The sequence below is a fragment of the Atta colombica genome, unplaced genomic scaffold, assembly GCF_001594045.1.
Source record: "Atta colombica isolate Treedump-2 unplaced genomic scaffold, Acol1.0 scaffold233, whole genome shotgun sequence".
In the NCBI taxonomy this organism is placed as follows: domain Eukaryota; kingdom Metazoa; phylum Arthropoda; class Insecta; order Hymenoptera; family Formicidae; genus Atta; species Atta colombica.
In genome coordinates this window covers 754,928-769,097 of record NW_017259331.1, presented here as the reverse complement: position 1 = coordinate 769,097, position 14,170 = coordinate 754,928, and the positions used below count along the sequence as shown (strand labels likewise).

General features: G+C 30.7%; 1 protein-coding gene across 1 annotated transcript in view; it reads right to left on the bottom strand.

Annotated features, from left to right (window-relative positions):
- Nucleotides 1–3,128: 3,128 nt before the first annotated feature.
- Nucleotides 3,129–14,170, bottom strand: part of LOC108688416 — a 27,023-nt gene continuing 15,981 nt past the window's right edge. Inside the window, exons 2-5 of the mRNA XM_018194661.1 lie at nt 12,072–12,172; nt 10,783–10,977; nt 4,910–5,115; nt 3,129–3,625 (exon numbers count right to left, since the gene is read on the bottom strand). Coding sequence (XP_018050150.1) covers nt 3,467–3,625; nt 4,910–5,115; nt 10,783–10,977; nt 12,072–12,162 — 651 coding nt within the window. The 5' untranslated portion in view covers nt 12,163–12,172 and the 3' untranslated portion in view covers nt 3,129–3,466. The remainder of the gene's footprint in view (nt 3,626–4,909; nt 5,116–10,782; nt 10,978–12,071; nt 12,173–14,170) is intronic.

Below are 14,170 nucleotides of genomic sequence, written 5' to 3'. Positions count from 1 at the left end.
CCTATCGATCCCGAACTTTTTATTAACATTATTATATTCAGAAAATCAAAATCTATAAAAAAACGCTTTTCCTTTTATTTACACCTTTATAGATAACAATCGGCCTCTTTTTAATATCCTCTTTTCAACAACAACGATTGGTTGCGCCGTCTTTTACTAACCAATGAGAATGGAGACGTCATTGGTCGGACTCTTATTTTTAGAGTTTCTAAGATAGATCCATAGACTTATAAGACGGAACATTCATACGAGAGAAGCTGAAGACTTGGTAGAAAGAAAAAGAAATAATCACGAAGTAGTTATCTTCTTTTCTAATAGTGAATTGATTGATCGCCGCGACAAGCTAGGAAGTAGACGAGACGAAGATAAACGTTCGAGAGTTGTGGCCTTACGATCAAGCTGATTGGCCCCTCCACCGCTCACTGTAAAAGAGAAAAACAACTACGTCTGAAGTAGAGTTGTCCTTCAATATTGTCTTCAGTTTCTCTTGTATAAACGCTCCGTTTATTTTATAAGTCTATGGGTAGATCCCGCTTCTCTCATGTAGCTTTATCCCTAAGCAAGGAGAGGTAAGATGGATCTTGCTTCGCATGGAAAGTCATGCGCTCCTAGGCAGGGAGGAAAGTGGGATAAATCTTGTTTGATCGCGTGGAAAAGTGCTTCGCCCCATAAGGGAGGAGGAAATAAAGTTGCTTCAGCTTACAAATGGAGAGATGGAGAATTTTTTTATTATTTTTCTCGTGTTTCTTACTTTCGGAAATCACGTTTATTTTGACGAGCCAAAGTTATGATCGCCTCATTTACGACATAAATATTAGATGTACAAATTAATTCTCGGCTCCTATCTTTCAGCGACTCTTCAGAATCATTTAAGTTGAACTTTCTCCGCTCCCTTTATTTTGAAGCGCTATCTTTTAATTTTAAAATGAGATACAATACTTAATCTTCTTGTGAACATAACCTGAAATATCAGCAGTAAACACAACGTCGTTCGAAAACCAACATTTAAGGCACTGTCTTCGCGTTTCAACTTAAAAAAAACATTATTGAGACGAAAGAAATGATTTCTTCGGCTTTGGGCAAGAATACTGTATCGTACAGCACGTGTAAAAAATGATTCTAACAGTTTGAGAGGGAAATTTCGACCTTGAGAATCGCGAACGCCCTGGTCAACCAAAAAAAGTAGAAGACGAAGAATTGGAGAACATTTTGGACGAGAATTCTTGCCAAATCTAATCGGAACTTGCGCTTGGAATAACACAATAAGACGTTTCCTATCGCCTAAAACAGCTGGAAAGGATGTCCCTCATAAGCTCACTCCTAAAAACAGAAACAGACGTCACGATACTGCTTTCTCCTTGGTTTCTAAGTTCAAGAAAAAAGACTTTTTGCACAAAATTGTTATTTGCAATAAAAAGTGGATATTATATGATAATCCTAAGAGGAGAAAATCATGGATCCATCCAAGTAAGCCGTCAACAAGCATCGCAAAACCGAATCCATATGTGGGTATTGTTATGCTTTTGATGGAATCAGAAGGGTGTGATCCTCTATGAATTGCTTCGAAGAAGATCAGACCGTGACTGCTGAACTTTATTAATAACAATTAATTTGTATAAATGACGCTCTTGAAGAAAAAAAGGCCATTTACTGGTAGTGGAACAAGAAAGGTGATACTGCTGCAAGATAATGCTCGGTCTCATACAGCAAAAAACATTCTGGAAACTATCTCCGATTTAGGCTTATTCTCCCTCATGCGGCGTATTCTCCATACTTAGCCTCTTCGGATTATCATCTATTTCGAGCCCTACAACATCACCTAACTGATTCTCGATTCAAATCAAAAGTTGAAAAGATCGAAAAAAGCCTCCATGAATTCATTAATTCAAAGCCACTATCATTTTTCCGATCTGAAATCCAACAATTGCCTGAGGAAAAAAATGTATAAACAGCGAGGGAGATTATTTTGAAGATTGAGTTTATATTCATATTTTTATAAATAAATGTCAAAGTTGGGCAAAAAAAGGCCGAGAATTAATTTGTACATCTAATAAAACACATAGAATAGTAAAATACATAGAATAGTAAAATTTTTAATACTCAATTTCTTTAATAAATACAATAAAGTACTGGTTGATGAAAGTAATTTATAGCGAATTCGATTGCACTAGTGCATATTAAAACCGTTGAATAACTAATTTAAATCTAACAAGGAAAATTATTCAGATGATAATCAATTTATAATTTTGGAAAAGTAACGATTAGAATTTGTGATATTTTAACTTTTATTAATTAAAATGAGTCCCACTTACACGAAAAAGACATTCGAAAAGAATAGAATTCGGCGGTATAATAGCGAGTGTATTTCGTGGCGTGCGTGTTTTAGGCGAAGAGTTATTTCTCCCCGCTTTCGTTTGTTGCGCACTTCTACAATCTTAAGTAGTTGCTTTCTTAGTTTTATATATAATACGTGTGAATTTTAATTTTATGCGTATTACGGTAATACGATTTTTTTGTCCGGGAATTATCTCCATGCGGAGAGGGATCGATAAAGTTCGATTATGTTCCCTCGTTTTTTTTCTTTCCTCTAGTACTCCCAGCATTTCCTCCTCTTCTCATTCTACTTTCGATATGATCAATATTATAATAGTTTCCTATTCAAAATTTCGAATTGAATAGTATTTATAATTGTGTTTGTGTGCTCAGAAAGAGCTAATATTATTTTTAAATTGAAAAGCATAGAAATATGCACTATGCAACTGTAAATGAATAAAAATGTATTCAGAATTAAAAAGTATTCATTTTAACATTCATAAATCAATATTTCTGAAAATCTGAATCTATTTCAAATCATTTCAATCCATTCTCATTTACTGGGTTGTTTGGATTAGAATAAGAAGATCTTCAATAAGAATATCCTTGAAGAAGAATTAAAACTACTATTAAATTTAAATTATGGGTTGGACACTTAATTTAATTTAATTCGAGAAGCATGTATATTCTTAGCGCCTTTTTTATCTTTTTTTAAAAAGGTAAGTTTGTATTATACACTAAAAATCCTCTAATTCGAATATCAGATATCAAAACGAAAAAGGAACATAGGAATAAGTAAAAGAAATAACAAAATCTTAAATATACAAATGAGAAAATGCATTTATTCACGTACGAAAGAGATGCAAAAGAAAATTACAAAAAATTTACGCATATATAACACTAAAAATGCATTTACCGCCTACTTCGAGCTATCAATCAATTTTTTTACGTGAATTGCGTAGCACTACAATCGCGGCCCGTTAAAGAGAGATAGTATCGGTTAGTGTAAATTATAAATAATAAACGTACGACGAAGAGGGAAAATACGCGATACGCGTGAAATATCGCCGTGTTCAAAATTATCGTACTTTTGATGTACTTTTGTGTATCGTACTTTGTGGTCCGCTCGCCCGAGTCCATTCATTGGATCCTTTTATAGACGGATTCCTGGATTTCGAGATGCGACAAAGTTGAGAAGCTCATCGCTGTCCTCGCACACGAAGGGCTTTACATGATGGCAGGCCACATCGTGCCACTTAATGCCATCATTGTAGAAATTGTTCAAGATGGACAGGCAGGATTCGTCGTTACCCTACAAATAAACAAAATTAAATAAGACCTGAAATTTAAAGTTTCTTCGAAAAGAAGACACTGAAGTTGAAATAATGTATTTCTACAGTATTAAGCCTTTGTTTCAAAATTTTTGGAAAAATCAATTTTACTAAAGTACCTCAAAATTTAGCTAGATATAAATTTGCATGAACGTATCATGGAATTTTTTTCGGAGAGAAGAAGTTTCTATCAATTCATTACATCTTTGTTGTTTGATTACGTTAAAGCATGAAATAATTACTATGTTACATACTGGCTGGTTCTTGCTGGGAAATTTTAGATCATCAAAATAATTATGTAGAACGTTCAAACTTGTACTAAAATGTCAAAACTTTTTGTATTGCTCTTACTACGATTCCTACGTAATTGTTTTTAGATCTGTATTTGTATTGCTAAAATAGATGCTTCAATAAAATCGTTTTTTCCGTGTGTTTTTTGGAACTTGATACATTCCACAAATTATTTCAATAATATTGCATCATTTCAGCAATATTGCAAACATTGGTGCAATATATGCTACACAGAATATTAATTAAAAGACATCATTACATAAAAAATACTTTGTTTGATTGTTAACAAACTAATAATGATTTACACAATTTTGAAACAAAAATATAATTTCCTATATGATTACGAATAATTCTTTGTATTCATAAATGAAATATATATAAATATTTAAGTAAAATTTTTACTTTAAAATTTATATTTTCCTTTATGTAAGATTAAAAAATAAAAAGAAACTGTAAAATTCTAAAATTCTAAGCATATATCATCTCAATTTTTCTCAAGATGTTTTTATAAAATTTTGAAAGATCTTTACAAATTACATGATTTTAAGTAACTTTTATATCTAATTGATGATTGGGAAGTCACGAGAACGAGACGCTAAAAATTATTAAAGGTCATCACATATATGACAGCGCCAATAAATCTGGAGACGCCGAAAGCACTTTCACTCTAACGAGAATATAAATCCTTACGAGAATATAAATCAGAGTTTCACGGGGTACATTGGCCGATAGAAAACACGTTGCAATCGGATACCATGCTCAGTGAAGTTACAACGAGACTTTCTTTATATTTTCGAAATTATTTAAAATCTTTTTTAAAATTTAAAAATTAAATCGTATTAAAAATTAAAAAATTAAAAATTACATTTAACATAATTGCTAAACACGTGTGAGAGTTTGCACGCTCATTGTATTAAAGTCATTATTATCTAAATATTTCGAAGTAAAGTTTTCTTGACAAAAATAAACTCTACCTGTGCAGCTTCACGGTTATCTGGTTGCGGTTGACCATATCCTCCTGTGTTGCTCCAATCTCCGGAATTACGTTGTGTCGTTGGACCAATCTTAGCACCAGATCCAGACCAGAACCATCCATTAATATTCTGGGGCTGAAGATCAGGTCGATCGCAACCGTTGAAGTTGCATTTACGGCCCGATGTCCAAATATATCTTACGTTTCCTGATAAACAATAAAACTTCATTAACGTAACTTATTGGCATAGTTTTTTATGTTAAACAACTCAAAATGAAGAAATTGAGGCTATTAGGAATTGCTGATCAATATGCTATATATATATATATATAAGTGTTAATACAAAACTATATTAATCCGATGTTTAAAAACCCATATTTGATACTTAAGTATCCATTATTTTAATTAGGTCTTATTTAAGGCTTTCTTAAATTTATTTTCAGATGCTCTACAAATTATTTTGGTTAATGAACACCTAAAGATAAACTTAATCCTCAACTAACGCACTACATTCAAGATTTTGGAGCACATGGATTATGTGTTATCTCAACGTTTTCAATCGCATATGTCTTTGTGTACAGAATTTGAACAATTTTTTTTTCAATCGATATACCAAATATTTAGAAAGAAAAATAAATGAGTATGAAAATTGAAAAATTGAAAATATTCGAAATATTCAGGGAAAAAGAGAAAGAAAAACATTGTAATTTGTGAAAAGAATGAGTTTTCTGCAGCAGAAAATTTGCAGTTTCAAGGAGAAAATTGTTAGAGAGATTTTTCCAGGATTTCAAAAGTAATTGAATGTATTTTAAGAAAAACTTACTATGATTTTGATGAGTTTAAAAAATATATTTTGGCAAGGTGAAATTAGATGGAGATCAATAATCTAATTATCTAATAAATGAGTTTAAACTTTATAAACAGTAAAATAATGCACAATTATAAAAATGATAATATACTACATGGGCTGAAAAGTCCCGGGATTTTCAATAGGACGCCACTAGAAAATGAACATGATTCATTTTGAGAGGTTCATCTGTCACTAGTTTATGTATGAAGTTTCATGACATTTCGTTCATTCGTTTACAGTCGTTTAAGTGGCGCTACTTTCGCCTTTTGTTCTGTATCATCACGATAACGTCACACATGTCCTTGAAAGCGATGGCCAAATTGGACCAATTACGATTCGAATTGATTGCTCACCCACCGTATTCTCCAGACTTGGCCCCCAGCGACTATTATCTGTTCCCAAACCTCAAGCGGTGGCTCCAGAGAAAGAGATTCACATCGAATGAGGAAGTCATCGCGGAAACCGAGGCATATTTCGAAGGCTTGGACGTTTCGTACAGAAAGGGCATCGAAATGTTGGAAAATCGCTATACCAAGTGTATCGCCCGAAGACAACTATGTTAAGGAATAAATATAACTTTGCCCAAAAAACGCTTGTTTTCATTAAAAATCCCAGGACTTTTCAGCCCATGTACTTATGTGAAAAATAGAAGAGACTGGGGCTAGCAAATCGATTCAACTCAAATAATTTCATTAATAATATTGACAGTAATAGAAACTGAAATCATAACACATACTGTAACACAATAATATAACATAAAGGCATGTAATAAAGTAGCCGGAAAATTACCGCTCTTTTTATTTTTTTTTTACTTCTTTTAGTACGGCGTATTGCCCGAAGTTACTCTATATTAATTAGTCTTTGAATTTAAAGAACAAATTATTTTCAGTCTTTCGATTTTAAATAATTAATATTTCAAATCAAAAAGTTGAAAATATGTTATATTTTGTAATTCAAATACTAATTAAAATTGACAGTATTTTGCATTTTAAATAATTCAATTTGTTCATAAAAATTTATATATTTATATTGTTACAAATATGTATTGTTATATTGTTACAAATATATTGTTACAAATATATATGAGTCGTAACTCATATATATTTCGTCGTACGATAGCAGCCTAAAAAAGTGTACATGATATTATAGTACAGCGTATTAATATTGTATTATACATTGTTTAGGTACATCATGATATATAACCCGTACCGTATCAATACGGCGTATTATTATCGACAGGAGAGAGAGACTGTGGAGATCTCTAGTCAAAGACGAAGACATACATGTATGTAATAACTAGTACTGTGAAAGTACATGATTTTCTAACCTAAAATAAGTTGTTATAACATTAAGATTAAATATTAGACAGTAACTGACTGGATGTTCAGTTGAACTGCACAAATTTGATCTACCAAAACCATATTGAACAGATGTACGATAACTATATATCTATGCTTATACAGGTGTTCGTTGATCATCGAAGTAGCGGTTTCCACGAAGATTTTAAAGAAGTCAAAGATAGTGGATGGCAGTATTGTAACCGGATGAGTGATCGTTTCGAAGCGCTATGAAATTAATTTCCGAATGCAGAAAAACGTTTTCTTTTTTTATCATAATTTTGTGATATATTCTGGAATAAGATATTAATCAATAATAATGCTCATAGAAGAATCATTTTGTCTTGATTGTGGTCTAAAACTTGTTTAATATATTAATTTAGTCCATTGCGATCTAAAATGGACATTTTTAAAAAGTTTAAAATGATAATACTAAATGTTTTTAAAACGTTTTTAAAATATCCATCATGGATCTAATCTGGATGTTTCTAATATGTTCAAAACGTCCAACATGTAAATATATTTTTAAAACGTTACTATATATTATTTAGAAATTGACTCATGGAAGAAATAAATAATTAATATAATTAAATATATATACATAAATAAATAATTAAATTTCTCATTGTGGATAATAAGGGTGTAAGCTAAATCATAAGGTTGACCTTACAATCTCTAAATGATAGCTTGCGGATGCATTAATTATCTTCATCCGGACGTCCGCATCACTCTGACCGCAATAAGAACCATTCTTTAATTATAAAATTATTCGAAATGTGACAGTAAAATTTAAATGAGAATCGAGAAAACGCAGATAAATAGCTATCATTTTCTTAATAAGACCGGATGTCTTAATCAAATAATGTTTTATTATCCGAATAATAAGTCTAACAACCTCATATAAAATGTCATATCCAACTTGGTATTATCATTACGAAAAAATACAGATTCATGTATCTGTAATCCATTTAATAATATGTGATAATTGATTTGTGATACAGATTGAGCTTTGTAGTTTACATATAATTTTATACGTAAAATCTTTTTGAAATAATTCTGCTCATCAAATCTTATAAATTTGCATCTTGTGTACACGCATAAATATCTTTTGAATATGAATTATTATTTATAACAAATTCAAAGTTTGCGCATATCTGAGCCCGCAGAGTTTCGCGCGAATTAGTTGAGATAAAACGCAGCGATAGAGATGTTAAACTTTTCGAAAGTATCAAACCTGTGTTTTATCCTATTAGACATCACGAATTACACTTCGCTCAACATTTCCTTATTGTATCTTGATAAATTATTTGCGGTTTTCTGGAATGCAGAATCAACTTTTGATTTATCAGATAATTAAACAAGTGCATCCGCATTTCGGGTATCCGTTCATGTTACTAATTATTGTTTTGATTAATAATCTAAATTAATTTAATGGTTAATTTATTAACAGTTATTTTACCATTCCTTTCTTTACATCACTTTTATGTTACATATATTGCTCCCAAAAAAAAACCTATATGAATTTATATGAATAATTAATATGATACTTATATGATACTTATTTAAAAGGAGAATTTAAGGAATGTATAAAATATATAAGAAGCATGTAGAAGATATAAGAATTACTAATTAAATAAGAAATTAATTAGAATTCATTTCTTGATATACAGTTACAGAGAAAAAGAAGCAATCGAGAAAAACGCGTATAGAACTTTAGTTAAGAATTATGAAAGCTATATTATTAAAACAAAATAAAATATTTAAAATATTTAAACAAAAATATTTAAACAAAGAATATATAATGTTTTGAATAAAATTTTAGTTTTAAAATAATTGCAATTACAAGAATTAGTAATTTTTAATATTTAGATTATTAAAGTTGACATGTGATATCGATAGAAAAAATCAGAGCTTTCCATATTATATATTTCAACATTGTTTCAAACTGACGTTGAGAATAATAATCGCTTTAGTAGCAACAAGCATCTCGTTGATGATTCGCGAGTATTCAGTCTCGAAAGACAAATCGTTAAATTGCAGATACCTACATAAAGTCCCTTTCACATTAGTTCCTTCTTCTGAACGGGGCATCAACGGTCAAGTGAAAGTGACCCGCTTCGCAGAGTATAGGGGTACACGTGAGCATCTAGCACCCGCGAATCTAAGTGCAACTTGAATTCCTCGCCGAGCAGTTTTCCTCGACAGGATCAGAGGTCGTAGAGAAATGACGAAGAGAAATGACGAGTAGTCACTATCATTGCATCACCAAATTCGCAGACGCGCCTAATCGAACTATCGCGCGAGACTTAATCGCGCGACAATGTTGTGTAATCAGATCTTAAATTGACCGAAAAGGATCCGCTTTTATTTCTCACGCGCACGGTTTTGTAGAATCGCATCAGGATTGCCTAAAGATTACAGCGCGGAAAATTTCCCTCGCGAATAAGACGCAAAATTAGCAATGCTAATGAGAGATTCCATGTCACTAACATCTCTCGAATTTCTAACGCGGTTTTTGAAAAGAATGATGAAATTATAACTAGCGAGTTTTATTACAACAAAGCGAACTTGATGTTCGCTTGAATACATTCTTTGAAAAATTGCGAAAAAATTGCGAAAAAAATTGCAAACGGAAGATATTGATTATTACATCATATTTGTAAATGGGAAAGATTATTTCTATCTCATACTAGTAGACTTTATCAGTAAATTATATCGGTAACGGTATATATAATTTGAATTTTTGCAGAATAAATTATCACAAAAGTAATTGATTTTGCATGAAATATACTGATAATTTTCCGATAGTTTTCATATTTATACGAATGACAGATTGAAACCTTTAAAGATGACATAATCAGTGATGGTGTGCTTTGTATTTTTACAGGATAGAAATCGCGAAAAGAATGTACAAACATTTCATTAATACAACATTGACTTCGGGTTATGAAATCTTCAATCGAGTCGAGAGTATAATTAATTTTTCTTTAATCTTTACGAGTTATCGGCTGTCTGATTATTCTTGAAGATCGTCATCACGCGGATGTGGGAAGATAGATCAGAATAATTATCAAACAGTTATCTTTTACAACAGCATTAATAATCGAGCAATATTAATCACAATATTAAGTTCCCTCTCTAATTTAAAATGATCGTCGACGAATTAAATTTAATTTTCAACTTGATTTTATCATAAAACAGTCATTTCTTATTTTTAAATTAAATTCTGTATACTCTAAATGTGATTATGATCGACGATTAATATGATACAAAATTTGTCAGTAGTTTTAGTAAATTAAATTATAAGACATTCATTAATTCTTTTCACATAAGTTAAAATTAATTCGCAGGATCATGTTTTTCAATTGCTTTATAAAAACCAGTCGCATTTTGATTCATTATTTATTTAATTTTAGGAAAAAAATTAAAAGTCATCAGGGGGATTTATTATTAAAGCTTGACGCGACAGTAATTGGCTACCTATTACATTGCATCACTCAAATATATCAACGATTAAATTTACCGTTTATCAAGCCTTCAATTGTTGAAACTAACAGTTCACAAATCGGTCTTTTCTTAAGCAGAAATTTTATTCGTGAAGAGAGGATTACGTAAGACTACAAATCTTTAGGAATCAAAATGGATTGTAATGAAAAATCAGTAAATTTTGAACCTATCATCGCTCACCTCTTGCTAGTCTCTGCTTGACGAATTCATTCTCCTGAGGAGTCTCCAGGGACACGGCGTCCATACAATGACGACGGCAGATGTTGCGAGCATCCAGCCAGTCCACTTCGAGATTCCTAGTTGGTAGATGTTCCCAGCTGAAGAAGTACGAGTGTACAACTCCCCTACCATCTCTGTACGTCGAGTGACGGACGCCTGGAATACATTAATGAATAATTAATACGATCATTAATCACGATTGTATCTGTTATAATTGATTTTACTGGATGACATCCTTGCCATTAATTCATAGAAATCTATGCATTATAATATAAAATAAGAAAATATAAGATAAAAAGATATAAAAAGATATAAAATATTATATTTATAATGTAAAAGGATACAAAAATCTTTCGTTTAATATGTATGTGAAAGTGAAGTTACAGTAAAAAAACATTTCGTATAAACGGTCTACTCAAGTCGTTATTAAAATTTTGTGTTGAATTTTTAACACATTCGAGTGTTAATTTAAATTAATTTAATATAACATAATGCGATTATATTATTTAAATAATTTCTGTTAATTGATATTTAACATTTTTTATTATTAAAATAACATAATTTATTTGTAAATAATATAAAAATAATGTGTTAAATTCTAAAATGAATAAAATGAATAAAATATGTCTTATAATTTAAAATTTTTATTTATTATAAATGTTAATTTTGTTGGAAAAGTCATATGCTTTCACGATTTGTTTCACAAGTAAGGTAATACTGATACAGTTTGTTTACAAACTGTATCAGTATTACCTTACTTGTGTTTATTTTTTTAAATAGTATTTATGTTATCTTCTCATATATTCATCTTACGTTAAATAAACACACAAACTTGAGTGAACCGTTTGATCAGATTCGTGAAATGTATTAAATTTAATATAAACTTTCCACAGTAGTATAATATATTTCATCTATTTTTCTTTAAAGACATATTATACGTGTTCGTAGAAACATTTCAACGAGCAATTTCAGAATCGCAAAGTCACATTTAATTATAGAAGAACATAAATAGTGCAAATCCTTTGCGCAATCAATTTGATAGCTAACGTGAGCCAGTTCACGTAAAGCGAGTTATGACATATAACATATTTATGAATGAAGAGCATCTTGCAATCGTTCTCTTTTTCTTTCTTTGTTTTCTTTATTTATTTATTTTTTTTTTGATTATACGATTTCCAGCAATTTTCCATTTAGTTAACTGTGCAGCCGCTAAGTTAAAGTGATTATGAAATGTCATTGGAAATACTTACGGTTCGCGCAACTTCGCGGATCAGGTAAGGCTAAACGACGCTGGGCATTCACAGCAACAACGCCAAGGAGGAGCAAATAAATGGCCCTCATATTCCCGGACCTTGAACAGAAGAAGAGAACATTCATTTGTATGGAAATTATGCAAGATACGTCAGCGTCGAATTTTTGGATGATTTATTAATGAATTTAATAACATAAGTCATTTAGAATTCCCCGTATATTGGATATTAAAAAGTTCCCAAGTTATTCTGTGAACTTTATTTATCTCGTAAAATTTGTTATTATCATGAATTAAAATTTCATAAAGTGTTTTCATCTATATCATTTTCATCTATATATTTTATTATTCATCTATATCATCTATATATTTTATTATTTTGGTTTACATTACCGTCAAAGTAAAGAATATTTGATTTTTATTATCGCAATGTAATTGGAAAGATTATTTACGTAGGATTGTATTACATAGGAATACATTGCCTTACATTAGAATTTCTAAATATGTTTCAAATTCTATCACTTATAAATAAATGCGGTCATTAATCAACACGATGCCGCAATTTCATACAACGCGCGTTACATCCGCATTGAAACGTGCCTGAGAGTGCAATCGTACATATATATATATACGCTTAACACAACGTGAGTGAAAATTATCACAATTATTATTCCAAAGACACGATCCAAAAAACTATGAAGAACTCGAAAAAATATGCATTCTAAATACATCGCGATATATTGAAATATTTTTAAGAATCCCAGCTTCTTCAATTTAAAGAAAAAAAATACATTATAAATAGCTTTTATTACGTTTAATAATTGATTAAGGAATTAATATTTATGAAAATTTATTTCGCGTAATCTGTCGCTAGAAAGAAGAACGCTTCGTATTCTAAATTCAGGGAAACAAAAGAGCTCCCACACTTAGATAATAGTGTAAGACTTTGTACTATTTTTTATATCCTGCACGGCGTAATTATGCGAGTATTAAAACTTCAACTTTAAGTTTCGCTTCCTTCTAATCATGAGAAAATCAGCTTCTTGCTCATTGCGTTTAGTTTCGCTTGTTGGAAAATATACCAAAGATATAATTAGAAATTTAAGCCTACTGGAAAGCCTTGACAGTAGGATTCCAGCATGCATACTTTTATGTAGATGACGTACTGATTACGTACAATTCAGGGTACTCGTCAGAAATACCAAGCCACGTGTCGTATACCAAGATAGTATTATGGAATTCTTAAGAAAGTCGACAATTCTTTGAAACGGGAACACTGAACATTTGCCAACGCCATTGAGCGTGTTCAGCAGTTCGAGGTTACGGGGTTACAAGATTTTATGATGCTCGCATGTACTGAATTTGCAACGGACACAAATCCTAATTATTAAAATTTTTTATATAGATTCTCGAGTCTTTTTAAAAACATGCTTTCGTATCTTCCTCAATTAATGCAATTATTATCATGAATTATACAAAAAAAAAATTTAATAATAAATAACTAATTAAATAATAAGGGACTTGACATCAAGTTATACATGTACATATATTTTTTATAAGATATTTTTAAGAAAACAATATAAATTATATATTTTTTATGAAGTTTGTTTTAATTCATTTTTCTAATTTTTTCTATAGTTTTATTTAATACATATTTAAAAAGTGTATAAAATTTTGTAGAGATAATAATTATTTTGCATAAAATAATATCTACTTCTCAAAAAGTGATATTTCATAGAATTATTCTTTTAAATTATTATTAACATAGCACACTTTCGATTAATCAGTTTTCTCGATTTAATTTTAGAACAAAGCAAAGTGACTAGCGCATCGAATTATAACTTCCGGATTGATCTCGTGCGACACGTAAATGTCGACGCTTCGTGATGGTTTTACTAATGACTGTCATCCGTCGCGACGGACAAATGCGAAGCGAACCACTTTCTAGAAAAGCAAAGCAACACGAAGCTGTTAGTAAAACGCGTTCATAGAGCGAACGAATAAAAACTGTTCTACAGTTTCTCTAATCATTGTGCTGATTGCCAATCTTCGGTTCGAAAAGTAACATTTTGCTCAATTTTAAAAGTTGTCGAAGAAAAA